The sequence below is a fragment of the Mus caroli genome, unplaced genomic scaffold (assembly GCF_978045245.1).
Source record: "Mus caroli unplaced genomic scaffold, Mus_caroli_1 scaffold_11, whole genome shotgun sequence".
Lineage (NCBI taxonomy): Eukaryota > Metazoa > Chordata > Mammalia > Rodentia > Muridae > Mus > Mus caroli.
In genome coordinates, this window is record NW_028227266.1 from 42,270,232 (window position 1) to 42,294,933 (window position 24,702).

A 24,702-nucleotide genomic window follows, 5' to 3' on the forward strand; every position below is an offset into this window, starting at 1 on the left:
GCATGTTATGGATATTTATTGAGGGAAATTAGGTAAACTTTACCTAATGTTTGTCGAGAAGTCAAGTTATTTTTGAAACCCTGGGGTAGGTTTGAAACGTCCCCAAATAAATAATAGATTGGTTAGTGTACTGGCTATTTTTGTGTCAACTTGACACAGCTGGAGTTATCACAGAGAAAGGAGCTTCAGTTGAGGAAATGCCTCCATGAGATCCAACTGTAAAGCATTTTCTCAATTAGTGATCAAGGGGGAAAGGCCCCTTGTGGGTGGGACCATCTCTGGGCTGGTAGTCTTGGGTTCCATAAGAGAGCAGGCTGAGCAAGCCAGAGGAGGCAAGCCAGTAAAGAACATCCCTCCATGGCCTCTGCATCAGCTCCTGCTCCCTGACCTGTCTGAGTTCCAGTCCTGACTTCCTTTGGTGATGAACAGCAGTATGGAAGTGTAAGCCGAATAAACCCTTTCCTCCCCAACTTGCTTCTTGGTCATGATGTTTGTGCAGGAATAGAAACCCTGACTAAGACAGTTAGTCTGAGTAGTAATTACAGAGCTGATACACACACAATGGGGGTGGAGTTAATTTTGTGAGATTTGTCTTAACACATGAGAGAAGTTTAACACATAAGAGAACTTTATTTATTTATGTTTTTTAGATTTATCTTAACATGCCAGATTTAAAAAAAAAAAAATGTATGGGCCTGGAGAGATGGCTCAATGGTTAAGAACACTGACTGTTCCTCCAGAGGTCCTGAGTTCAAATCCCAGCAACCACATGGTGGCTCACAACCATCTGTAATGGGATCTTATGCTCTCTTCTGGTGTGTCTGAAGACAGCTACAGTGTATTCATATACATTAATAGATCTTTTTTAAAAATGTATGGCTGGGCAGTGGTGACACAAGCCTTTAATCCCAGCACTTGGGAGGCAGAGGCAGGCAGATTACTGAGTTTGAGGCTAGCCTGGTCTACAGTGTGAGTTCCAGGACAGCCAAGGCTACACAGAGAAACCCTGTCTTTTTTTTTTTTTTTTTTTTTTTTTTTTTTTTTTTTTTTTTTTTTTTTTTTTGGTTTTTCGAGACAGCGTTTCTCTGTATAGCCCTGGCTGTCCTGGAACTCACTTTGTAGACCAGGCTGGCCTCGAACTCAGAAATCCGCCTGCCTCTGCCTCCCGAGTGCTGGGATTAAAGGCGTGCGCCACCACGCCCGGCTAGAGAAACCCTGTCTTGAACACCTCCCCCACCCCACCCCGCCAAAAAAAAGTACTGACTTCTCTTCCAGAGTTCCTGAGTTCAATTCCCAGCAACCACACAGTGGCTCACAACCATCTGAAATGGAGTCTGATGCCCTCTTCTGGTGTGTCTGAAGACAGCTACAGTTTATTTACTCATAAATAAATAAACAAACAAATAAATCTTTAAAAAAAAGTTTAGCTATGCCCCAGCCCCAACAAACAATTTCTTTTAGTTATATGTGTATGCATGACATCTGCACACATGAACTAGAGGTGGTTGTAAACCATTATATGCAAGTGCTAGAAACCAAACTCCTGTACTCTGCAAGAGCAGTGTGTGTTCTTAAGTGCTGAACCTTCTCTGTCTTTTAAGTGCTGAGATTACAAGTGTGAGCTAATATGCCTAAAGGGAGATTCCCTGTTCCAATTCTCAATCTCTTTCTCTCTCTCTCTATGCACCTCCCTCCCTTCCTCTTCCTCCTCCTCCTCCTCTTCCTCCTCCTCCTCCTCCTTCCCTTTCTTCTTCTTCTTCTTCTTCTTCTTCTTCTTCTTCTTCTTCTCTCTCTCTCTCTCTCTCTCTCTCTCTCTCTCTCTCTCTCTCTCTCACACACACACACACAGGCTTATGTACCAAATTTAGAACCTTAGATGCTCTAACATTGAGCTACCTCCCCAACCCTAGAGCCCAGGCTGACCTCAAACTCAGATCCCCCTGCCTTTGCCTCCCATGTGGTGGGATTAAGGCCTGTGCCACCACACCTGGCTCCCCTGGAGCTTTCCCTTGAAGAAACTCAGTCCTTGGTTCTGTCACCTACCTAAAAGCACAAGCCTGGTATATTCCAGGCTTCAGGTTAGTAGATACTTAAGTTTAGGACTGGTGGAGCCCTAGTTTATCTCCTTTCCCCCCTGGCTTTCAGTATTCTAAACCACCTTTGCTCTCCAATCTGGAGTACTTAAAACAAAAACAAAAACAAAAAAACCCAAAACCCAAAAAAACCCTTCAGTCGTTTTCCTGTGGGATGCTATGATAAAAGAAAATTCTGAGACATCTTAAATTCAACTATATATAAAGGTAGAAAACAAAAGAGGAAAGAAATGGTAGTGGGTTCTTGTTTGCATGAGTCAGAGGCTCACTATGTGTATCGGGCTGGCCTGGAACTCACTATGTGGAAGAGGCTGGCCTTGAATTTACAGAGATCTTCCTGTTTCTGACTTCAAAGTCCTGTTGGGATTAAAGGTGTTGGCAGAGATGCTTGTTTTTGTTGTGTTTCATGTAACTCAAAGCAGCCTCAAACTTGCAATTGTGTTAAGGGTGACCTTGAACTTCTCATCCTCCACAGAAACTACAAGGATTTCCTGGAGACTGTCCACCCATCACATACTCCCTCTGTATGTGTCAAGACTCATACTGAACAGTGAATTCTAGGTTGAGAAGAGGATTTATTTTGCACTTGTCTAGCCTGCCTTTGTCCATCAGTTGAACAAACACACCTGTATCATCATTTTAAAAAAATTAGCCGGGCGGTGGTGGCGCACGCCTTTAATCCCAGCACTTGGGAGGCAGAGGCAGGCGGATTTCTGAGTTCGAGGCCAGCCTGGTCTACAAAGTGAGTTCCAGGACAGCCAGGACTATACAGAGAAACCCTGTCTTGAAAAACCAAAAAAAAAAAAAAAAAAAAAAAAAAATTAACATATGCTTTTTCTTTGACAGGGTCTCGCCTGTCAAGATTATCCATTCTCATCTTGAGGCAGTGAACTCCCTGCCTCATCCTTCTGAGGAGTGGAACCCACACTGTGGTCTGGGCTACTTGGTCAAAGTCAGCTTTAACTTTTCTGACCTCTCAGAAATCATCTGTGGAGCCCTTAAAGGATCAGAGATTGGTGCTGACAGTGAACAGTTGTCAGACTGTGGTGGGTTCAAGTCAGGTTATAAGCGTGTCCTTAACCCTAGGCACTTGGAGGCAGAGGCAGGAGGATCACCCTCCTGGTTCCAAGCATTGTCTCCACAAAGTAGTGGTTCAAGGACTGGAACATGAGGTTGGAGCCAGGCATGGTGGCATGTATCTTTAATCCCAGCACTCAGAGGAGGCGAGGCAGAGGCAGTAGAATCTGAGTTCAAGGTCAGCCTGGTCTACAAAGTGAGTTCCAGAACAGGTAAGGCTACACAGAGAAACCCTGTCTTGGGGAAAAAAAAAAAAAAAAAAAAAAAAAAAACAAACGAGAGGGAGGGGGAGGGGAGGGGGGAAAGGGGAGACCGGTCTCAAAGGAAGTAATATTCCAGGCTGTCCTCTGACTCCACACCCACGGTAACACATACACACCCAACACATACAGACCACATGACCATTAAAAAGATTTTAAAAGAACTCGAGGTTTCGTCGGAATTCTGCCTTTTAAATGATGAGACTATATTGTTTTTTCTCTGTTCCGACTAATCTTACCACGAATTAAAACTCTAAATTGTGCTGACTTTATTTCCCAGAGAAAACAACATGCCTCTACAATTGAGGCAGTTTCCTGAATCTGCACCCTAACAGGAGGCACTCTATAGACACTGATCGACGAAACGTAATAGGTCATGTGGTGCTCAGCCTATAAGCGGCACTGTCCTTTCACTGGAAGCTGCTTGACAGGCAGAATGACGTCTCCATCCCAGGGTGGACAGTAGTCCGCCCAACTCTGTGCGTGCGCACCAGCCTTACTCGAGTCCCGCCCCATCCCACTAGGGGTTACCGCCTCCGTCCAGGTAGGGGTGGCATGCGAAGGAGGGGCGTCAGTGAGGGCGGGACTAGAGGGCAAGTCTGGGACCTTGGGGCTCCCCTGACTTCCGACTACGCCGGAGGCTGTCCGGGTGAATGCCTTTCCGGGATGGCGACAGTTCCACGGCCCAGGGACAGCGGTCTTGCAGATGCCGCGCCCTCGTGGCTGCAGCGCACAGTCTCTGCAGCTCTCTTGCTCCTGTCCCCAGGACCCGCAGTTCTCAGCCTGGAGTCGGGTGTCCCGGGTGGCTTGAGGACACGGGGTGCTTGGCAGGTGGCGAGCGGCGCCGCCTGCCCATCCTGACTGGCAGAGCCTAGGCTGTCAGAGCGAGGGGCCTCCCGAGGCTACGTGCAGTTTCTCTCGCCTACGCCTTGTGCTCCAGCGGCTGCGCAGCGGAGCAGAAAGCTGCGGTGGCGTGCTTCGGGGACTCACAGCCCCGCAGTACGGACCCCCTACTGATGTCGCAGGGTAATAGGGATCCAGAGGCAGTTCCAAGGGGGTCTCACCCAGACCTAAGCCCTAGGCGCGCCTTCTGCGTGTCACTGCGGGGTGAACTGAGGGGCTTGTCCCCCGTTTAATTTTGCAACTACTGCAGTTATCTCGCTCCTTATCTACTGTTGTACCTTGCACATTTCAGTGACAGAGGCTAGCCTTAGTGGAAAAAGAATGGGAAATTCCAGAAATAAACGATAGGCTTTAAGAAACTTTTACTATGGTGCCTCATTGTGTTTTATTATTTACTTACTAGGCCTAATTTATGTATTTACCGTTTACCACTGTGTGTATAAGGAAAGTGTATGCGCTGTTCACTACCACCATGAGGGGTTCAAGAAATATATCCCCCGATGAAGGGGATACCTATTAAGAAACTGTATTCCATTGTGTGCTAAGCATTGCGTGAAGGCTCAGCAGTGGGTGTGGGGTTGTTTTTAAATGGTATGTGGCTGATTAAATGAACCTGGGGGATAGGAACCGATCTAGTGCCTTTCACAATGTCCGGCAGCCTGGCACCGCAAACGAACCTGAGAGAATGAGAAAGTTCATTGACCAAGGGAGTAGGGCTATACTGAGAGCTTGCTCTGCTCATCCTACCCCAGCCTCCCCTGGGCTTGTGCAGACAAAAGTAATTAGGCTGAGCCTTTAATCACAGCTGGCTTCACAGGCAAGAAGACTTGGGAAAGGAGGGAAGGGCAAGCAGGCCTGGGGACCCTCTCCTCCCCTGGTTTGGCTCTCAGTAACCTGTTTTCTTGTCTCCCTCAGGACACTGGGTTCCCTGGTTGCTGCCCCAGGCTTAATGATTGTCCAGAAGGCGGCTATAAAGAGCCTGGGTGGAGGAGAGAGAAAGCGCTCAGAAAAACACAGCTCAGCAGATCCAGGCACTAAAGAGAGCTAGCTGCAAGCAGGAGCAGTCGAGAGTCTGTGGTCAGAAGTACTGGAGTGGGCCAGCAGGGCCAGCTTTTTCTACCATGGCAGCCCAAGGCTATGGCTACTATCGCACTGTCATATTTGCGGCCATGTTTGGAGGCTACAGCCTGTATTATTTCAACCGCAAAACCTTCTCCTTTGTCATGCCCTCCTTGGTGGATGAGATCGCTCTGGACAAGGACGATTTGGGTAAGCCGTGGCAGGGCAGGGTGGTGGGCTGTGGGATACACCCTTTGGAGTATGGTTTGTCCAAGCATGGAGGGTTTCAAGCTTGTATCAGGTGCAGAGGCTGAGCTGCGTGGGTGTGGGTGTACATGTGAAGCTGGTGTATATGCCTGGCACCCACACGTGCCCAGGAGGCGCTACTGGGAGTGGGTAGCAAGGTTTTCACACCTGTGCATGCATGCTGCACCTGCAGGTCACGGTGAACACTGGGAGAGTAGCACCATGATTTGATGTGTCCTGCCGTGCTACCCGTCAGGGGGAATAAGATCTTTGACTCTACTCTAGAGCCCTTCGCATTCAGACGTGTTTGGGCTTTTGGCGAGCATTCAGAGTGAGGTGGGAACTGCAAATTCCAGGGGAAAAGAAAGAAAGAAATCCAAGAGGCTGAGAAGGCCCAAGTTAGCCTGGGCCTGTGATGCACGGCTCAGCAGGCAGGAGAGTGTCAAATCTGGGAAGGAACCTGTCTCACCCTGCCAGGCACCTGTACACACCTGACCCCTTACCTTCCTCCGCCCCTCCTGTGCCTCTGCCCTGTCCCTAACCCCTCAGGTGTCCTGCTCCCTGCTCCCCTTCGCTGCAGGGCTCATCACAAGCAGCCAGTCAGCAGCCTACGCCATCAGCAAGTTTGTGAGCGGGGTTCTGTCAGATCAGATGAGCGCCCGCTGGCTCTTCTCCTCTGGGCTGCTCCTGGTTGGTCTGGTCAACGTAGTCTTCTCGTGGAGCTCCACAGTATCAGCCTTTGCTGCTCTCTGGTTTCTTAATGGTCTGGCACAGGGGCTGGGCTGGCCCCCCTGTGGGAAGATCCTGAGGAAGGTGAGTGCATCTGATGAGCCTGTGGGGGAGGGTACCCAGTGGGCACTTGGGACCACCTCTTCTTACACAACACTTCCACCCCTAACCCATAGCAGGTTCCTTAGGAGTTCCCTGCCAGCTCCTGCTGCTGTCGGGATATTTTAGGAGCATGAGGGTGGTGGGATCGGGTGGCAGATGAGGGACTGGGCTCCGCCAAGTAGAAGCACTCTTCCCTCATCCCTGTAATGTGAGTGTCTAGGTCTGCCACACTTGAGCTGCTCCTTCTGTGTGGCCTCTAAGCCAGGCACCTATTCTGTTCCCCTCTGCCTCACAGTGGTTTGAGCCATCCCAGTTTGGCACTTGGTGGGCTGTGTTGTCAACCAGCATGAACCTGGCTGGAAGTTTGGGACCTATCTTGGCAACGATCCTAGCCCAGAGCTACAGCTGGCGCAGCACACTGGCCCTGTCTGGGGCACTGTGTGTGGTTGTCTCCTTCTTCTGTCTTCTGCTCATCCACAACGAACCTGCTGATGTTGGACTCCGAAATCTGGACCCTGCCCCCTCCAAGGGCAAAAAGGGTAAGCCTCTACCAAGCTGACTCCTAGAGCACCTTCCTTTGCCCCTGGTTCCGCACGATTTTGTTAGGACTAGCCTTTGCCTTGCCCTGTGCTTGCCAATGGATGTAGGTGAAGGAATGGTAATGGAGATTGGGTGGGAGAAGTAAAGATTCTATCCTGAAATCAGCCAGCGCATCCTGGGTCTTCTCTGACAGCACAGATCTCTCCATTCTGGGTAACCCCCTAAGTTTAAGCAGTTTGGGTGCCTTCTTCCACCTGCACCGTCCTCATTTCCTTTCATTTGCATCGAGGTAGGGGAGAGGGAAGCAGGGCTTTGAGGGGGTGCCCCACATGAATCCTGGTGGTGCTCACAGCCTGTTCTGGCAGCTGGCTAATGAATGGTGGTGGTGTAGTGGGGGCAGGCCAGCAGGAGCAGAGCCCAAGTCCTAGCTGGCCTCTTCCCACCTTCAGGCTCATCAAAGGAGGAGAGCACCCTACAGGATCTGCTGCTGTCCCCCTATCTCTGGGTGCTGTCCACTGGCTACCTCGTGGTCTTCGGAGTAAAGACTTGCTGTACAGACTGGGGCCAGTTCTTCCTTATCCAGGAGAGAGGGCAATCCGCCCTTGTGGGTAAGATGAGTGTTTAGACAGAGAAAAGGGTGTACAAACCAGGGGCCAATGCAGGAGATGGGATCTCCACCCTTTCTCTTTTTCCTGAAGGCTGGGCATCCTTGGAGGTAGGTCTGTACCTTGGGATAACCTCAATGGGAAATACCTGTTCACTCTTTTCCCTTCCTCCTCCCCACAACTCCCCATGCAGGAAGCTCCTACATCAGTGCCCTCGAGGTCGGAGGCCTTGTAGGAAGCATTGCAGCTGGTTACCTGTCAGACAGGGCCATGGCGAAGGTGAGTGGGCAGGAGGAACTGTGAAGAGAGGCCCTTTGAGGCTTCCTCGCATGGCTGGGCCAGCCAGTGGAGATGGGAGTCCTAGCAAATGAGCTGGTGGGCATAGAGGGTAGACGTTGGGTGAGATGGGAGTGACTCCAGGTTTCTCTTGACCTGCCTTGGTGACCTTTTCTTTCCCACGAGACCCAGAATCTCTCTCCCTAGTTAGTAGGCTTCTCTGTCTCAAGAAAACTAGGGGTGGCAGTGGACTAGGTACAGCTCCCTAGCACGTGTTCCATGCCTGCCCCAAGGTGGAGGAAGGGATGTTGTGGAATTTGGCCTCAGAACACGGAGCAGCTCCCAGGGCCTCCCAGAGCTGTCTGGGTCCAAGAACTGTGACAGATTGCCAAAGACCTGTCAGCAATAGCCCTGCTGTGTCAGAGTCCAGGGGTGGGAGTGTTTTGCCCTGCTTAGAGGGCCTGATATGGCTGGTATTGTATCCATAGGCAGGGCTGTCTCTGTATGGGAACCCTCGTCACGGCCTATTGCTACTCATGATGGCTGGGATGGCAGCATCCATGTTCCTCTTCCGAGTAACGGTGACCAGTGACTCACCCAAGGTAAATAGAGAGCCTGGCTGGCTGAGAGGTACAAGGAGAGGAAGTAAGACATCCTCCTCTGGGCCCGCTCCTTCTCCCTTTGCTTCTGTTTGTACCTTATTCTCCCTCTTTGGTACTTTGTGTCTCGCCTCCACTCTGGGCCTGGTTTTCTTCTCTTTCCTCTGCTCTCTAGGATGCTTTCTGGACTCCTGTTCTTCATCCTCTGGCTGAGCTCACGGGCTTTACGGAGCATGAGGTGCCTTAAAGATATCTCTGGTTTTCCTCCTGGTCTGTCGCACTTTTGTTTCACCCCTATCTTGCCCTTAATTAGCCCAGCCTGCACAAAGTATGAAACAGCCAGCATCCAACTCTGAGGGGTGACTCTATCTCCCCTGTCCTTGTCCACCTAGACCTTTGGGGTTGGTTCATTCACTGTGGGGTGAGAATGGTTCCCGACTATGCCTTGTCTAGTTTGTTCCTGATGGCTAGGCTCTCTTTCTTCAATAGGCACCTATGGACACTCTCTAGTTCTCAATGCCCCCTCTCGCTCTTCTTGCAGATCTGGATCCTGGTGTTGGGAGCCGTGTTTGGTTTCTCTTCTTATGGTCCCATTGCCTTGTTTGGAGTTATAGCCAATGAGAGTGCACCTCCCAACTTGTGTGGAACCTCTCATGCTATTGTGGGACTTATGGCCAATGGTAAGTCCTTCACTGCTTTGCTCGGGCCTATTAGAGGCAGAATGCCTCCCAGCTTAACCCTCACATGTGGCTCACCACTTCTCCCCGCAGTGGGTGGATTTCTGGCTGGCTTACCCTTCAGCACCATTGCCAAGCACTATAGCTGGAGCACAGCCTTCTGGGTGGCAGAAGTGGTTTGTGGAGCCAGCACAATTGTCTTCTTCTTGCTTCGAAATATCCGCACCAAGATGGGCCGAGTATCCAAGAAGGGAGAGTGAATAGAGTCCTCGCTATGGAGCATCCCCAACTGCAGCCTTACTGGCGGGACACGGAAAGGAGAGCGGCTGCTCTGGCTAACACAGAACCTTTACGTTTCTGTGTCTCCACTGTCTCTCTGAACCTCCATGGTGCTGCAAGTTACCAGTGGCTAATGAGGTCCCGACTCCCCATCCCATGCTCTATTTAAAATGATGACGTTTGGTTCTAGACTCCATCAGCTTCTGTTTCTACCTTCTGGCAGACAGACAACTCCTGAATTCAGGGCGTCTCCTATACCCTTCTTCTCCTAGGTCCTTATCTCCTAGTGAGGTGAACCTGCCTCTGCAGCTGCAGAGTATTAATGGCCTGTGGTTTCTGCCGTACCCCAAGGCTTCTTGGCAAGGGGCAAAATTGTTGCCAATACCTCAGTCCCTAAGGGAGGAGAGGAGTCCACCACTCTCATGAATACCCTGGGACAAAAAGAGAAGAATATAGAGGGCAAACCGACTTGTATAGATTAATAAAGCTAGATTTGATACTAAACAGTCAGTGGCTCATCCTTTCAAAGGGAGACATAAACTAGACAAAGCTTTTCTTGGGAAAGTATTCTTACCAGTATCTGTTTTTTCCACCCCCAAAAGGAAAGACTTTTCTCTGGAGTGAGACAGCAGAGGTATAGATGAACCTTTGTTGTTGTTTTTTTTTTTTTTTTTTTTTTTTGAGACAGGATTTCTCTGTGTAGCCCTGGCTGTCCTGGAATTCACTTTGTAAACCAGGCTGGCCTCAAACTCAGAAATCCACCTGCCTCTGCCTCCCGAGTGCTGGGATTAAAGGCGTGCGCCTCCACGCCCAGCAGATGGACCCTTCTAAGTACAAGCTCGGCATGCAGCTAACGCTGTACACTAGGTTGCAGGTAGGTTAAATAGCTTTAAGGAAGGGGGCTCTGAAAGCATGGGTCCACACTTAGGCCATCTGTAACTGGCTCGAGAGCTCTGAAAAACAGGTATTTTATAATTTGCTAAATTCTGTAAGAGAATAGAACAGAACGTATACCACGGGGTCAGAGATCATACTGAGATAAAATGTAGCTTGATTTCAAGTGCAAGTAAATAAGTGTCCCATCATCCACCACGGCCACCTCAGGCCCACAGAGAACCAGCAGCTCTGGGGCCGCCTCTAAGGCTCAAGAGTCACTATCCCGCTAGTTTGTCTAATGAACATCGTTTGTGTTGTTTTCTAGAAGACAGTACTTTATATTCACAGAATGCCCTTAGCAGTTCTGCCTTCCCCTCCCCTGCCTTTCTCCCAAATGATCAGTTAGGAGAGAAAACACTAAAACAAAGGAATGTTTATTACAACATTGCTAAGCCAGTTTCCTCCATAAATAAATCTATACAGAGTAGGACTGTGATATATACAGAGGGGCAGAGAACACAGCATTCGAGCCCAGGATCTGTCCCCATCACCAGGCTCAGTGGTCTACCATTTTCTTTTTTATTTATTTTTATTTTTATTTTTTTATTCTCTCTCTCTCTCTTTTTTTTTTTTTTTTTTGGTCTACCATTTTCAAGTATATTACCAAGGCTGCTGCAATAGGACCCTCACCGAGTAGACACTGCAAAGCCCTCTGGAGCACGTCTCAGAATTTAGGGCGTCCAATCCAGGTTCATCCTATGACCCAGGTCCAAAAGTGCCAGCCTTCTCTGCCACCTCTAGAGCTAGCTTCAGGTTTTGATCAAACAGCTCGCATCTAGGTCAGACCCAGAAGACAAGAAACTGTGAGGGATGAGACTTCCACCACAAGGGTAGAGGCAGAATCGGTAGGAATAACTTGAAGAACATGAACCTAAGGAAACCCTGTGTCCTCAAGATAAACAGAGCTGGTCACTACTATCTTTCCCTAAAAGCAGTACTTGGTCACACTTTAAATGACTTGGGAGCTAGCACAAAGCTTTGGCAGTATCTGGTGAATGGGGCTACCTACCTGATAGGCATTTCCAAGGAGTAGAATGGATTCTTGAGGGCAAAGTCTGAGTAAATTTCATAAATTTTTCGGAGAAGAGAATCTATTCCAGCTTGCCTAGGGTCTGCCAGGACCACAAACTTGATCCCTGGAGAAAAGTCAGGAACAGTAACCCAAGGACAGAGAATGCATCAAAAGCCATTCTGTATTTTTGCAGCCCCTTCAGCATTATAAACTACTATCATAAGCCCGTTTTTATTTTGTCCTTACTGCCACATAAAGCAGCGAACAAAGGAGGCTAGAGATGGGGTGACTTCACTCTCACTGGGTGACAGAGTGTCCAGATTCAAGATCAGCTGCCACTTTCAGACTTGCAGTTCCTCTGCAGAAATAGTATTACTGAAGCCAAGCTCTGGGGGCTCAGCTATCCACACCAAGGACTGAAGCAATTAAGTAGGATCCAAAGGCCATGTCTACTTGGCTTTCAAATTTGATTTAGAATGCACACCTTCCGAAATGTGAGAAGCCTATCAATCGACAACCAGGGTTGAGCTGGCTGATACAAACAAAATCAGCCTTGGACTAAAGAGTGGCTTTGGGGCTGGGCAGTGGTGGCGAACGCCTTTAATCCCAGCACTTAGGAGGCAGAGGCAGGTGGATTTCTGAGTTTGAGGCCAGTCTGGTCTACAGAATAAGTTCCAGGACAGCCAGGGCTACACAGAGAAAGAAAACCTGTCTCAAAAAAACAAAAAAGGAAAAAAAACAAAAAACAAAAGACCAAGAGTGGCTTTGTAAAAGTGGGTGTGTTGTACACGTGTGCCCAGGAAACCTGACACCATCCCTGTTGTTTACCTAAGCTTTCTCGGGTCAGTCCCTTGGTCCATACTGGACCAAAGTGCCCCGTCTACCCCTATGACCTCTGTAGGCACATACCTGTCAGTGTTTGGAAGCAGTGCAGTTTGAAGGTGTCTGTTTCCAGCATCTCAATGCCTGAACTGCCCTGTTCCGGAGATAGCTGGGAACCAATGGCAAAGAGCCTGTATGCAAAAGAGGTAAAGTTGGGAATACACCATGTGACATGAAGGGAAAGTCCTCAACCTTTTCCACTCAGGTACCCAATCTTTGGAGGAATTCGCTTTCCAGGCCAGTCAGGAGAAATACTGTGAACAGTCTAACAAGAATGTCAATATTTCTTTTAGGTTCATCTCCCTTCTGTACACATTATATCTTATACACTTTGCTACAAAACATTGTTTCCCTAAGATTTATTTAATTTTTATTTACCATCTCACTTAGTCACCTGGTGACAGAGAAGTCACTCCATCTCTAGCCTCCTCTGTAGGCTGCTTTATGTAGCAATAAAAACTAAAAATGGGCTTATGGAAGTGTATGAGTGTTTTTGCCTGCACAGATGCATGTGTACCACATATGTGCCTGGTGACTATGGAAGCCAGAAGAAGCCATCAAGTCCCTTCCAATAGGAGTTGATTTGTGAGTCACCATGTGGATGCTGGCTCTCTGCAAGAACAGCAAGCACCAAACCATTTCTTAAGCCCCAAACTGAAACATGTTATACTAAACGTGTTAGCTAAAGCCAACATGCTACGGAATACGTATCTTATTAGCTCATGGGTATTGCTAGGTCAACACACCTTACACTACAGGCAGTCACAGGAAGACTGACTTTCTTTCTTTTTTTTTTTCCGAGACAGGGTTTCTCTGTGTAGCCATGGCTGTCCTGGAACTCACCCTATAGATCAGGCTGGCCTCGAACTCAGAAATCCGCTGGCCTCTGCCTCACAAGTGCTGGGATCAAAGGCATGCGCCACCACGTCCGGCTACAGAAAAACTTTCAATGTCCACTTAATTTAATTATCTAACCGGCGTGGTGGTGGTGGTAGTGGTGGTGGTAGTGATGGCACATGCCTTTAAACCCAGCGCTTGGAAGGCAGAGAGAAGTGGATCTCTGAGTTTGAGGCCAGCCTGGTCTACAGAGTGAGTTCCAAGACAGCCAGGTCTACACAAAGAAACCCTGTCCACCGCCCCTCCCCCCAAATTTTTTTTTCAAAAATTCAATTACCGTATGTTAATGATGAAGAAACTAGGGTCAAGAGGACAAGACCTGACTGGGCAAAAATCAAACTACCTCAAACCTGGCTATAGTTGACATTTCTTCATAAAAAGAGCTCAGCCACTTAAAGAGGTACAAAGTGATTGTCAGTACACAAAAAAACACTTTAGCCGGCCTAGAGACAGATGCACTAGTCAGAGGAGGAAATGTTTAAAAGGGGTAGGGAAACTTACGAGTGGAACATCGAGGCCAGCATAAGCTTTTCGTTAGAGGTAAGGCGGGGTCGGCCGAATCGGATGGAAACTGGGTAATTCGCAGGGTTACCCAGATACTCCAGCACTTCTTTCCCGTCGGCCGTGTACTTGCCATTCACGTCCATACCATTGATGGCCAACACTGCATGGCCCACTACAAGAAGAGTGGCTAAGGATCAGAGATGGCCCGGGCCACTTCCAGCCTCGCTTACTCCCACTCCCATTCTTTCACTCCCACTCCCACCCTGCACCAGCCCACTTCCGCAGCGCCGGCCCCGCCCTCGAGCCCGGCCCACCCCGGATGCCGTCGCGCTGGCCGAAAGCGACCAGCACGCGTTCGTCGTGCAGTTTCAGCAGCAGGTCCAGCGGGTAACTGAAAGTCTTCTCAGCCTCAGCCCGTGGCGAATAGCTGTCCCACTGGTAAATCAGGCCGCCGGCTTTGTTCACCACGTACACGCTAAAAATCGCCATCACTGCGCTACGAATAGGGTGCTACGATCCCGCCCCTTCCAGGCGCTCCAGTCCCGGAACTGGTGTCATAGCCTCGCCTCTGCTATCCCTCCTGCGGCCCTCCCCCTTCCTAAAGCGCACGCGCAAGCCAAGGCCCCATAGCTTTAACAAACACATTTCTGGGAACTGGCCTACTGTATTTCTCAGGGACAGAGAAGAGAATTAGTGGCTGTTGGGTGACCCGCGGCCTACTGTATTTCTCAGGGACAGAGAAGAGAATTAGTGGCTGTTGGGTGACCCGCAGCAAAGTGCAGCAATTTTACGACAAGTCTCAGAGTTTGCAGGTTGGAAGCCACGCCCCTATCCCATCCCACAAGAGGCGGAGTTTAGCCAAGCCGTGGCCCCATCCCTTGCCCCGGAAGTACTCTCTCGAGGCAGAGGTTTCTGGGATTGTTGGGCCACCGGGCTTCCTTTTTTTCCGACATCTTAGCGAGGCTGCTGTGGTCCGCACGACTCTCTGAGCTTCGCCATGGTAAGGCCCGCGAGGGTTGACCAGTGGGGTTCAGAGGGCTGGGCGGTGCTGGGGGGAGGTGGAGGCGACCCTACACGGACTGCTTCGTGACCGGCGGGCCTGCCTCTCCGGGCGGCTGCCGCCATCGTGTCCATGTGCTCCGGCGGCGGCGCCTGGGTGGGTGAAGGGTTGCAATCGGGGTGCATGGGACCACCATGTGACTGGCCTGCATTCCCGTTTTCTTCCCCTAGCCGCCCAAAGACGACAAGAAAAAGAAAGATGCCGGAAAGTCGGCCAAAAAGGATAAAGATCCAGTAAATAAATCTGGTGGCAAGGCCAAGAAGAAGGTAGGCGATAGCTATTTGTAATGGGAATCTGTGGAACCTGTTGTGAACTTGTGCTGTAAGTTTTTCCCCAGATACCGAATTCTAAAATCATACTGTTGACTATTTTCTCTCTACTCATTTTTTTTACAATTACGGTGTCGTAATTCTTTTATAAAGTAGTGGTATTCAACCTTCCTAGTGTTGCAACCGTTTTTAAGATGGTTCCCCTTGTGACCACCTGTCGGGAAATTACTATTTTTGGTTTTTCAAGACAGGGTTTCTCTGTGTAGCCCTGGCTGTCCTGAACTCACTCAGAAATCTGCCTGCCTCTGCCTCCCAAGTGCTGGGATTGAAGGCGTGCGCCACCACTGCCCAGCTCATGAGATTATTTTTGTTGTTGCTACTTCATAGATAGTTTTGCTACTGCTATGAATTGTAATGTATATGTCTGGTCTTGAGGGTATCTGATAGCGACTCCAAAGTTGCCAATGCATTAAAGCCACGAAGTCTCTAATTTCCCTGAGATGACCGTGACAGAGCTTTCTCAGATGCTTGATGTTGGGGAGCAAAGGGCTGGTACTGACTGGTTCTCATTTGTTTTGATGAGCAGAAGTGGTCCAAAGGCAAAGTTCGGGACAAGTTGAACAATCTTGTCCTGTTCGACAAAGCGACATACGACAAGCTCTGTAAGGAGGTTCCGAACTATAAGCTTATTACTCCAGCCGTGGTCTCCGAGAGACTGAAGATTCGTGGCTCCTTGGCCAGGGCAGCCCTTCAGGAGCTCCTTAGTAAAGGTAGGTGATGAGCCTTGTTCTTACCAGTGCATTGTCTTGTTGGGAGCAGCGTGACTGGGAAGACTTGTGAAGGGTAGACTGACTTCCAGAGTCTTAAGTTTTAGTCACTTCAGTGCCCTGCATTCCTTTGCAATCCTTGAATTCCTGGCCCTTTTTATTTATTTTTTGTTTCTCCATTAATTGGGATTAAAGCCGAGTACCACCGTGCCTTGTTACTTTGGAATGCCATCTCACTATGTTGTCCAGGCAAATTATTCTCCTGCCTCTGGTGTTTTGGCCATGGGTTTTTGGTTTTTTGTTTGTTTGTTTGTTTTGTTTTTGTTTTGTTTTTCGAGACAGGGTTTCTCAGTAGCCCAGACGGTCCTGGAACTCACTTTGTAGACCAGGCTGGCCTTGAACTCAGAAATCTGCCTGCCTCTGCCTCCCAAGTGCTGGGATTAAAGGCATGCGCCACCACGCCCGGTTTGGCTATGGTTTTTGTTTTTGTTTTTGTTTTTTTTTCTTTTTTGGGGGGAGGGTTCGAGACAGGGTTTCTCTGTGTAGTGCTGGCTGTCCTGGAACTCAACTTTGTAGACCAGGCTGGCCTTGAACTAAGAAATCCGCCCTGCCTCTGCCTCCCAAGTGCTGGGATTAAAGGTGTGCGCCACCACACCCGGCTTGGCTATAGTTTTAAGTACATAAACTTACTACATACAGGTCTTCGCAGATAGGGTCTAGGTGTTGTCACAAGTATAAAGTAAACTATGGTCCTTAACATAGAGGTAGTGGCCCCTTAAGTCTGTGCCGAGGATGTGGAAGAGCTTGTGCAGTTACTCCTGTAACCACAACACCCATGGCAAGATGGACTTACCCAGGAGCTCAGGCCAGATCTTCACGGCACCCGCTGTACAGCAGCGTGGGACATACTGCCTCAACGGGATGGAAGAAAAGACTTCAGATAGGGTGACTCTCCCTACACACACACACACTAAATTATTAGTAAATCCTCAAAGCAGCTACATTGATGGCTCACTTGTTGGCCCTCCTGTCCCAGACAGAGTTGGGATTAAGGGTGCATGCTTGTGAGTCCAGCACATTGAAGGCTAAAGGGTCAGCACCAAATCCAGGCCAGCTTGGACCTGGCACCCTAAGGAATTCTGTCTGGAAAAGAAATAGGAAATGTACATTTAGCATCTGCTATATGAAGAAATCTGGCATCCTTGGAGCTGGAGAGATGGCTCTATACCAGCCCCAGAGCATCAGATTTCCTTTTCAGATACCAGATGCACGTGTGTAAGGCAAGAACCTTCAAACACGTTGAATTTTCTCCTTAGGACTTATCAAGCTGGTTTCAAAGCACAGAGCCCAAGTAATTTACACCAGAAACACAAAGGGTGGAGACGCTCCAGCTGCTGGCGAAGATGCATGAACAGGTGGGACAAAGGTGTCTTGGTGTAGAACTATCACTTGTTCCCTTTATGAGATGTCCCAGTTATGACATTCTTTGTTTTTTTGTTTGTTTACAGGTTCAATCAGCTGTACATTTGGGAAAATAAAACTTTATTGAATCAAATGAATGGGTGCATCTGTTTCCTAAGGCAGCCGGGGAGGATTTGGTCTTAGGAATGATAGCTGGAATGGGTTTGTTGGCCATGAAGTCAGATGCAGTTGCGCCTGGGAACCTTCAGCTTTTCCCTTTACGTGGCTGCTTGCTTCTTGTTGCAGCTTCAGTTTTGAATTGATGCCTGAAAGGAAATAGAGACTTAGCAAGACTAATGGTAAATCTACAGGGAGGTAGCAAGTTAAAGTGTGGACATTTATTCATACCTGGACTGCCAGCGGCGTCCATTATTCCAGACTCTGCCAAAAGAGGGCAGCCAGCCTGCACTGGTGCTGGAACTGTGGTCAAAGTTGGCACCAACTCTATCTGGAGGGAGTTTCTTCAGTTTTTGTTTTTCCTCTAAAAACAGGGAATATGTGTTTAGTTTTGTTTTAAGACAGCTAAGTAGCTAGGCCTACAAACAACTATAGCTCAAGAAATTCATTGTGAAGACCTGGGTGGCTCACTTACTTTCTTTGAGAAATTCCTCATAGGAGGGTCCTATTGGGAGGCTGCCAGAGCTGTGCTCCTCCTCTTGGATCATCCAGGGAGGTGTGGCACCTAGAACAAAGCAAAGCCCTTTAAGCTCCATGATAGGGCATGGCACCTTCCAGCTAGGTATGCTCAAAATAAACACTGGCTGAAGCTTGGCAGCAGGTAGCCCAGAGGCAGCTGAAACCATGTCTGCACCCCCTATCATAGTACCTACTGAGGTTACAAGAGGACAGTGGAGAGATGGCTCAGTGGTTAAGAGCTCTGACTACTCTTCCAAAGGTCCTGAGTTCAATTCCCAGCAACCACATGGGAACCATCTGTAATGGGATCCAATGTCTCCTGAGTTCAATTCCCAGCAACCACATGGGAGAACCATCTGTAATGGGATCCAATGTCTTCTGGTGTATCTGGAGAGTGCTATATAGTGTGCTGGTCATAAATTAAGAGAACAGTGGATCCCCTGGGACTGGAGTTAGAGATGACTGAACTGCCATGAGGGTGCTGGGCACTGAGCCTCAGTTTTGCCATCACCAGGTCTGCTGACCTTTGAGACAGGGTTTCTCTATAGCCCTGGCTATCCTGGACTCACTCCACAGATCAGGCTGGTCTCAAATTTCACCTGCCTCTACCTCCCCAAATGCTTTGTTTTAAAGTAAAAATGCTAATATAAGCTTCAATGAAAGCCCTGATTTAATGAGACTCAAGCATCATTGTATTCCTTTTTTTTTTTTTTAAAGATTTATTTATTGTTATATCTAAACACACTGTAGCTGTCTTCAGATACACCAGAAGAGGCTTCAGATCTCACTTTGGATGGTTGTGAGCCACCATGTGGTTGCTGGGATTTGAACTCAGGGCCTTCAGGAGACCAGTCAGTGTGCTTAGCCTCTGAGCCATCTCTCTCTCCAGCCGGCATCATTGTATTCCATTAAAATACTTGCAGTAGCCGGGTGGTGGTGGAGCATGCCTTTAATCCCAGCACTCAGGCAGATTTCTGAGTTCGAGGCCAGCCTGGTCTACAAAGTGAGCCCTGTTCCAGGACAGTCAGGGCTATACAAAGAAACCCTGTCTCAAAAAAACAAAAAAATGCTTGCAGTATCGCTTCATTTGGAAGGAGTACTTGGTAAGTGTATACACCCCAGCATTACAGTAACCTCCACCTTGCATAACTGGCAAGCAGCTGGTACATCAGTTAGTATTTTAGTCACCTTCTGTTGTAAATTTCTCAAATTGATTTATGGTTTCACGATGTACCTCAACCTGGCTTCAAAATGAAGGCCTCCCTGCCTTAGGGTCCGAAGTGCTGGAGTTACAGCTAGGGTTGCTAGCCAGCACCTGTCTCCATCCCATGATTTCAGGACTGAAGTTATGCCTACCCAGCAAGTGCTCTTACTGAGCCATTTCCTCAGCTCTTGCAAGTTTTGATCTATTCTGGATACGAATTCTTGAATAGATAACAGACAAAAAAAATGTTAAAGGTGGTGATAGGGCATGCCTTTAATCCCAGGCAAAGGCAGGTGGATCTCTGAGATCTAGGCCAGCATGGTCTATAGAGTGAGTCTCTTGACGGCCAGGGCTACACAGAGAAACCCTGTCTCAGAAAACTAGAAGGGAAAACAAAAACCCAGCAAACTAGTTAAATGTCTAGTTCAAGAACTCAAGGCCAATGGGAACAAAGGGTTATCCTGTGTCAAAATAGCTGGGTATGGTGATACATACTTCAATCCCAGGAGGCAGAAACAGCCAGGGCTACATAGACTGCAAACAACAGAAACCAAAAGACAATCTCGCAGACCCAGAAACTGCTCAGAAACTTACCTGAGTGAATGTTACCAATTCCGGGTGTATCCTGTGGTAAAAATGGGGTGGAGATAAGAAAGCCACAAGATAAAATATTCATAAGCAACTGACAGCAAGCTTTAGGGGAGCGGAACACAGCTTTGGACAATGCTACTTTAGTACTTCTAGGGAACTAAGGACAGCCCCAAGGTAGACAGGGTAAAGTTAAAACCGAGATGGTACTGGATTTCAGGGCAGGGTGGCTAGTTTCAGATGCCTGTATGGGTAGTGAAGTGTGGACACCCTATATTGAGCAGGGTGAGACAGCCGAGGGGCAGCAGTTAGGAAAGAGATCACTGAAAGGTCAATAAAGGAGGCCAACAGAAGATGGAGGCAGCTAGAATAAGTAGGAAAGTCAAAATTGGTCTGTTGTGGGACATGAGAGCTTAGTGCCCCTCCTCTGGTTTGCTTGCTCTTGTACCTGATGGCCAATGAATGTTAGTTGCTGTCCTGTCTCCATCCAATCAAGCTCTGCAACAGGTTGCAAGGCCAAGTGTGATACCTGCTGTGAGCTGGAGGCTACATGGCTGAAAGACAGGGGAGCCAGGCTGGCAGATGAGGTCCTTGAGCTTGAGCACTGAGGATGGTAAAGATCAGATTGGTTCCCATTTCCCAGCATCTACCTCCCGAGTGCCCTGAGGACTTACCCGTTGGTCGCTTTCCAACTTTCAGGTGCTGAAGAGCCCTCTTCTGGATCTGACTCTGCCTGAGGCTGAGTTTGATTCAGGAAAAATAAATGTGTCTAAAGTGCTTCCGAGCCTGCCTGGGCCATGTCCCCACACTCCAGACTCAGTGTCTTATGAAAGGTACTGCCCATTTTGCCAACCCCCAGCCCTGCCCACATCTCTGGACCTGCCCCCAGTGGACATGGTGGTGTGAACCGTTAGTTCTCTGAGAAGAGCTGACTTGAAATGCTTGATGGGGGAAGCCAGGCATCAGTGGATTTGGATACTGCGCTGGGTCCTCCGAGGGAAACCAACCTCTAAGACAGATCGGACCACTTCCTGCCGACTCTGTTCTACCTCACGGATCTGAGCTGCCATCTGTAGGAGAGAGAAAATGCTTAGAAGGGCTCAGGGTTATGGGGCAAGGTCTCTCAGAGGCCTTTCTTCCTACCTCTTTAATCACCTCGTCCTCCTTTTCCTCATAGGAGTCCAAGCCCTTCACCATGGACTTCTTAAACCTAAAAATACAGGAATTATAAAGATAACTAAAAAGAGATAAATCTGCTTAGAACTCCAGCTCTACCAGTTGTAAAGAACACTTCAGTAGATAGTTTTTAATTATGAGGGGGGAAAAAAAGAGACAATATGATTGATTGATTGATTGATTGATTGATTGTACATTACGCCAGCACAGAACTCCCACCTCAGCCACTGAGTGCTGAGAATACAGGAATGAATCACCATGCTCAGCTCAGGAAACTGAGAATTTTCAACTCACAGAAACAAAACTGGTAAAGTGGAGCACCTTGCCTCTTACCTGGGGACACATACCACTGTCACATTGCTCCACTAGTCTTCATTTATTTTCTCCTTAAAGATTTTTTTTTTATCTTGCCTGCATGCATTTCTAGTTTCCTTGGAGACCAGAAGAGGGTGTTGATCACTTAGAGCTGGAGTTATGGCTGATTGTGAGCTGCATAATGGGTTCAGTGTCCACTGGAAACTGAACTCAAGTCTTCTCCAAGAGTAGCAAGTTCTTTTAATCACGGATCTTATCCTTAGCCCCTGTAGACCTGGCTGTCCTGGAACTCAGAGGTCAATTTGCCAGGATTAATGGCTGTGCCACTATGCCAGGCTCATGTAAAGTTTCTGAAAGAAATATTACACTGCTGGTGAAGTGCCAGCACTTACCCTGGTACCAATGCCACTTTTTTTCTTTTTTTTTTTTTTTTTCTTTTGGATTTTCGAGACAGGTTTTCTCTGTGTAACAAAGCCCTAGCTGTTCTGGAACTCGCTTTGTAGACCAGGCTGGCCTCGAACTCACAGATATCTGTTTGCTCTGCCTCCCAAGTGCTGGGATCAAAGGTGTGTGCCAGCAAGCCTGGCTTACTGATGGTATTCTTGGCCACTTTACCTTTATACTTAAAGGAACTATAGGCTATTTTCCTATTACGTGTATATTCCTCTGCCACAGTGAAAGCTCTGGTCCCCAACAACATATTTGTATTTGTTTTATACTACAATACTTAAAGCGTAGGGCTGGGAAGCAATCTCAGAGTTAAGAGCACTGGCTGCTATGCTAGAGAGCTCAGGATTGATTCCTCACATTCACATCCTGTCTCGTAGAGACGGTAACTCTAGTTCCTGGGGATCTAATGCCTTCTAGTTTTAGAGGGCATCAGACATACAAATGGTGTACACACACACACAGGTAAAACCTGTACATCCGACTCTTCCAGTGGACTCAAGTTCAGTTTTCAGCATCCATGTTGGGCAGCTGACAACAACCTGACTCCAACTCCAGAGGGATTTGATGCTGCTGGCCATCTTGTAGAGTAATAGTCAGAGGCATATACCCAACACAGACATGGAAACACACATAAATACACACACACAATAATCAATCTCAGAAAGAAAAGTACCACTATTGGCTTGGAGACAAGGCTCAGAAATTAAAAACACATACTGCTCTTACATTCAACTCAAGTTCAGTTTCCAACACATGTGAGGCTGTGTTGTAACACAGCTGCCTGTAACTCCAGATCCAGGAAACTACCACCTCTGGTCTCCCAGGACACGAGAACTCACACACAATACCCCAATTATTAAAAATAAAAAATAATGGCCGGAGAGATGGCTCAGAGGTTAAGAACTCTTGATATTCTTGGAGAGGACCTGGTTTTGGTTTTTAGCACCCATGTGTAACTCCAGTTCTAGGGCATGTGACATCCTCTTCTGGCCTCTGTAGGCACTACATGCACATGGCATAGATACATACAATTCAGGCAAGACACAGAAAGGCTTAACTAATACCCCCACTGAAAAAGTGGAAGATATTAAGATTGAGGCTAGCATGGATTATATAATGAGATCCTGTCTCAAAACAGAGCTAGGCAATCCTGTCTTGGTTCAGGACATTTGTATGCTTTTTCACATCTTGCCTTTTCTTTCTCTTACTTAGAAGGAGGAGTCAAATGTGGTAGTACGTGACTTTAGTCCCAGCACTCAGGAGGCAGAGGCAGGCAAATCTCTGTGAGTTCAAGGCCAGCCTGATCTACAGAGAAAGCCAGGACTATACAAAGAGACCCAGCCTCAAAAAACAAACAAACAAACAAAAACAAAACCAACTAACCAAACAAACAGCAATTCATTACCCTCATTAGTAAGTTTTTATATATCTTTATTCACTAATCAAAAATCCTATGATGGAGGCTGGAGGAACAGCTCAGAGGTGCAGTGCACTAGCTGATCTTTAAACACCTATATTTACGCATCCATATGGAAACTCACAACATTCTGTGACTCCAGTTCTGCAGGATCATATGCCCTCTTGACCTCTGAGCCTAGCAGTCCTCTTGTCTCACTCAGCCTTCTAAACAACTGGGACTAGAGGCCTACGGCGCCATAACCCAGCCATCACATCTTTAGTGTGCTCTGTTCACTACAGAAGTTGGAGGGCATATTGATAAAAAGTACCATGAAAACACTAGATAGCAGTAGATTATAAGGAAACCCCTGCTGGACTTTGCAATACATTTACTTATTTTTGGTGTTTTGAAACATAACCACATGTGCTGGCCTGGACCTTAACCTGGCTCAGCTGGGTACTAGAACTATAAATGGTCACCAGCACACTTGAGTTGAATTTCCCCAATTAGTTCTTGTTTTGAGATAAGGTTCTGTAGCCTCAACTGGCTTTAGCCGCTCAAGAATCCATTCTTGGCTTCCTTAGTCCTGGGGTTACAGATGTGGACCATCACACTACCTCAGAACTCCCCAGTTTAAAGAAGCTCTTGTGCCTGACAAAGACCTGGATAGCTCCTTAACACGTAACTCACCGTGCATAATCCTGGGGGGAGATCAGAAACTTCTCTTTCATCTGGGCATTGGCCTTGTTCTCCCACCAGAATTTGTTGGTGGCTTTCTTGTGCTCTGGGCTGAGAATGGAGAGAAAGAGTAATCGTAGCTAGTCATTAAGAGAAGTAAAACTGTACCGAGTATCAGAGCACTAAGTAATGCAGATTGGCCACTGGGTTGCTTCTGTGGGCTAGGCAGAGAGGATTGTTTATACCAACCTCTTCAAGACTTCTATCTTGGGACTCCTTTCTTCCAATAAAGTGTGTGGTGGTGTTGAGAGGAGAGCAACCTGGCTTTTCTCGAAAGATCACCCACACCACTGGGACCGTGGTAGGACTAAGACCCACTAAACTCCACGGTTGGCCAGGTAATTCAGTCCATAACCCAACTAAGTCGCAAAGTCGACCTTCCTTCTCCCCAATTTCAACTTCCCATGCCACACGTGTGTACAACTCTCTGTGTGTACGGGGGAGGTGGGTGTTCTCCAGTTGTCACCTGGCCAGATGTTCCAGCAGACCCCCGTGTAGCACTGTCAGGTTGCCATGGCTCAGGTGTTTTCGCACTTCGCAGCCACAGCACGGGCACCAACAGCACCGATCGTGCTCCGGGACATAGCGCTCCACCTGGGCGGCGCGGACGGCCCGGCGGGCGGCCTCCACCTGCAGGACAGAAGCCAGCTAGGACCCTGAAACCAGCCCACATTCCTGGCCTCCCCAGCCCCGGGTCCGCACCTGCGGTAGAAGCCGCTCCAGAGCCCCCTTCAACTGCCGCTGGTGCTTGTGGCTGTAGACGTGCCCGCGACCACAGAAGAAAGTTTGCCGACACAGAGGACATCGCTGCGGTGGCGCCATAGACCCAGGACCCGGGAACACCGCCACAGCGGCGGCTCGTCACCACCCACTGACCCCTGACCCTTCCGGGCCGGACGGGGCGGGGCGACCTGGGAGCTCCCGGTTCCCCTAGAGGCAGTAGGCGCTATTGCAATCCGTTCT

At 48.4% G+C, this 24,702-nt stretch overlaps 4 protein-coding genes and 1 non-coding gene across 14 annotated transcripts; 2 read left to right on the forward strand and 3 right to left on the reverse strand.

Moving 5' to 3' along the window:
- Positions 1 to 2,605: 2,605 nt before the first annotated feature.
- Positions 2,606 to 2,724, reverse strand: LOC115032069 (small nucleolar RNA SNORA40). The gene has a single exon (XR_003837708.1). It is a non-coding gene; the product is annotated as a small nucleolar RNA SNORA40 (small nucleolar RNA).
- Positions 2,725 to 3,890: 1,166 nt separating this feature from the next.
- Positions 3,891 to 9,949, forward strand: Slc37a4 (solute carrier family 37 member 4). 9 transcript variants are annotated; one of them, XM_085844552.1, is made up of 10 exons: positions 3,891 to 3,974; positions 5,249 to 5,602; positions 6,188 to 6,451; positions 6,765 to 7,008; positions 7,459 to 7,617; positions 7,808 to 7,893; positions 8,379 to 8,492; positions 8,665 to 8,727; positions 9,031 to 9,169; positions 9,397 to 9,949. In XM_085844552.1, exons 2-10 carry the CDS (start codon positions 5,471 to 5,473, stop codon positions 9,612 to 9,614), a joined length of 1,419 nt encoding a protein of 472 aa, XP_085700678.1. In that variant the 5' UTR covers positions 3,891 to 3,974; positions 5,249 to 5,470; the 3' UTR covers positions 9,615 to 9,949. The 9 variants fall into 9 exon arrangements, with proteins under 9 accessions (XP_085700678.1, XP_029337781.2, XP_085700679.1 ...); XM_029481921.2 differs by lacking the exon at positions 3,891 to 3,974 and adding an exon at positions 4,073 to 4,456; XM_085844553.1 differs by lacking the exon at positions 3,891 to 3,974 and adding an exon at positions 4,073 to 4,429.
- A 790-nt stretch (positions 9,950 to 10,739) lies between these two features.
- Positions 10,740 to 14,265, reverse strand: Trappc4 (trafficking protein particle complex subunit 4). Its single transcript, XM_021171706.3, has 5 exons — positions 13,991 to 14,265; positions 13,674 to 13,848; positions 12,303 to 12,406; positions 11,391 to 11,517; positions 10,740 to 11,156 (listed from the first exon to the last, which is right to left on the reverse strand). Exons 1-5 carry the CDS (start codon positions 14,163 to 14,165, stop codon positions 11,078 to 11,080), a joined length of 660 nt encoding a protein of 219 aa, XP_021027365.1. The 5' UTR covers positions 14,166 to 14,265; the 3' UTR covers positions 10,740 to 11,077.
- A 369-nt stretch (positions 14,266 to 14,634) lies between these two features.
- Rps25 (ribosomal protein S25) lies at positions 14,635 to 17,330 on the forward strand (the record flags this gene model as incomplete). Its single annotated transcript, XM_021171708.3, has 5 exons — positions 14,635 to 14,676; positions 14,907 to 15,002; positions 15,592 to 15,775; positions 17,089 to 17,187; positions 17,281 to 17,330. Coding segments are annotated over 4 exons (417 nt in total), but the record flags the coding sequence as incomplete, so codon positions are not given.
- Positions 17,294 to 24,644, reverse strand: Cenatac (centrosomal AT-AC splicing factor). 2 transcript variants are annotated; one of them, XM_021171709.3, is made up of 11 exons: positions 24,442 to 24,644; positions 24,206 to 24,369; positions 23,692 to 23,790; positions 20,805 to 20,871; positions 20,669 to 20,731; positions 20,336 to 20,400; positions 20,110 to 20,215; positions 19,668 to 19,698; positions 17,826 to 17,915; positions 17,582 to 17,714; positions 17,294 to 17,499 (listed from the first exon to the last, which is right to left on the reverse strand). In XM_021171709.3, the coding sequence occupies exons 1-11, from the start codon at positions 24,559 to 24,561 to the stop codon at positions 17,439 to 17,441; spliced, it is 999 nt and encodes a 332-aa protein (XP_021027368.1). In that variant the 5' UTR covers positions 24,562 to 24,644; the 3' UTR covers positions 17,294 to 17,438. The 2 variants fall into 2 exon arrangements, with proteins under 2 accessions (XP_021027368.1, XP_085700683.1); XM_085844557.1 differs by having other exon boundaries at positions 20,110 to 20,251.
- Positions 24,645 to 24,702: the final 58 nt, after the last annotated feature.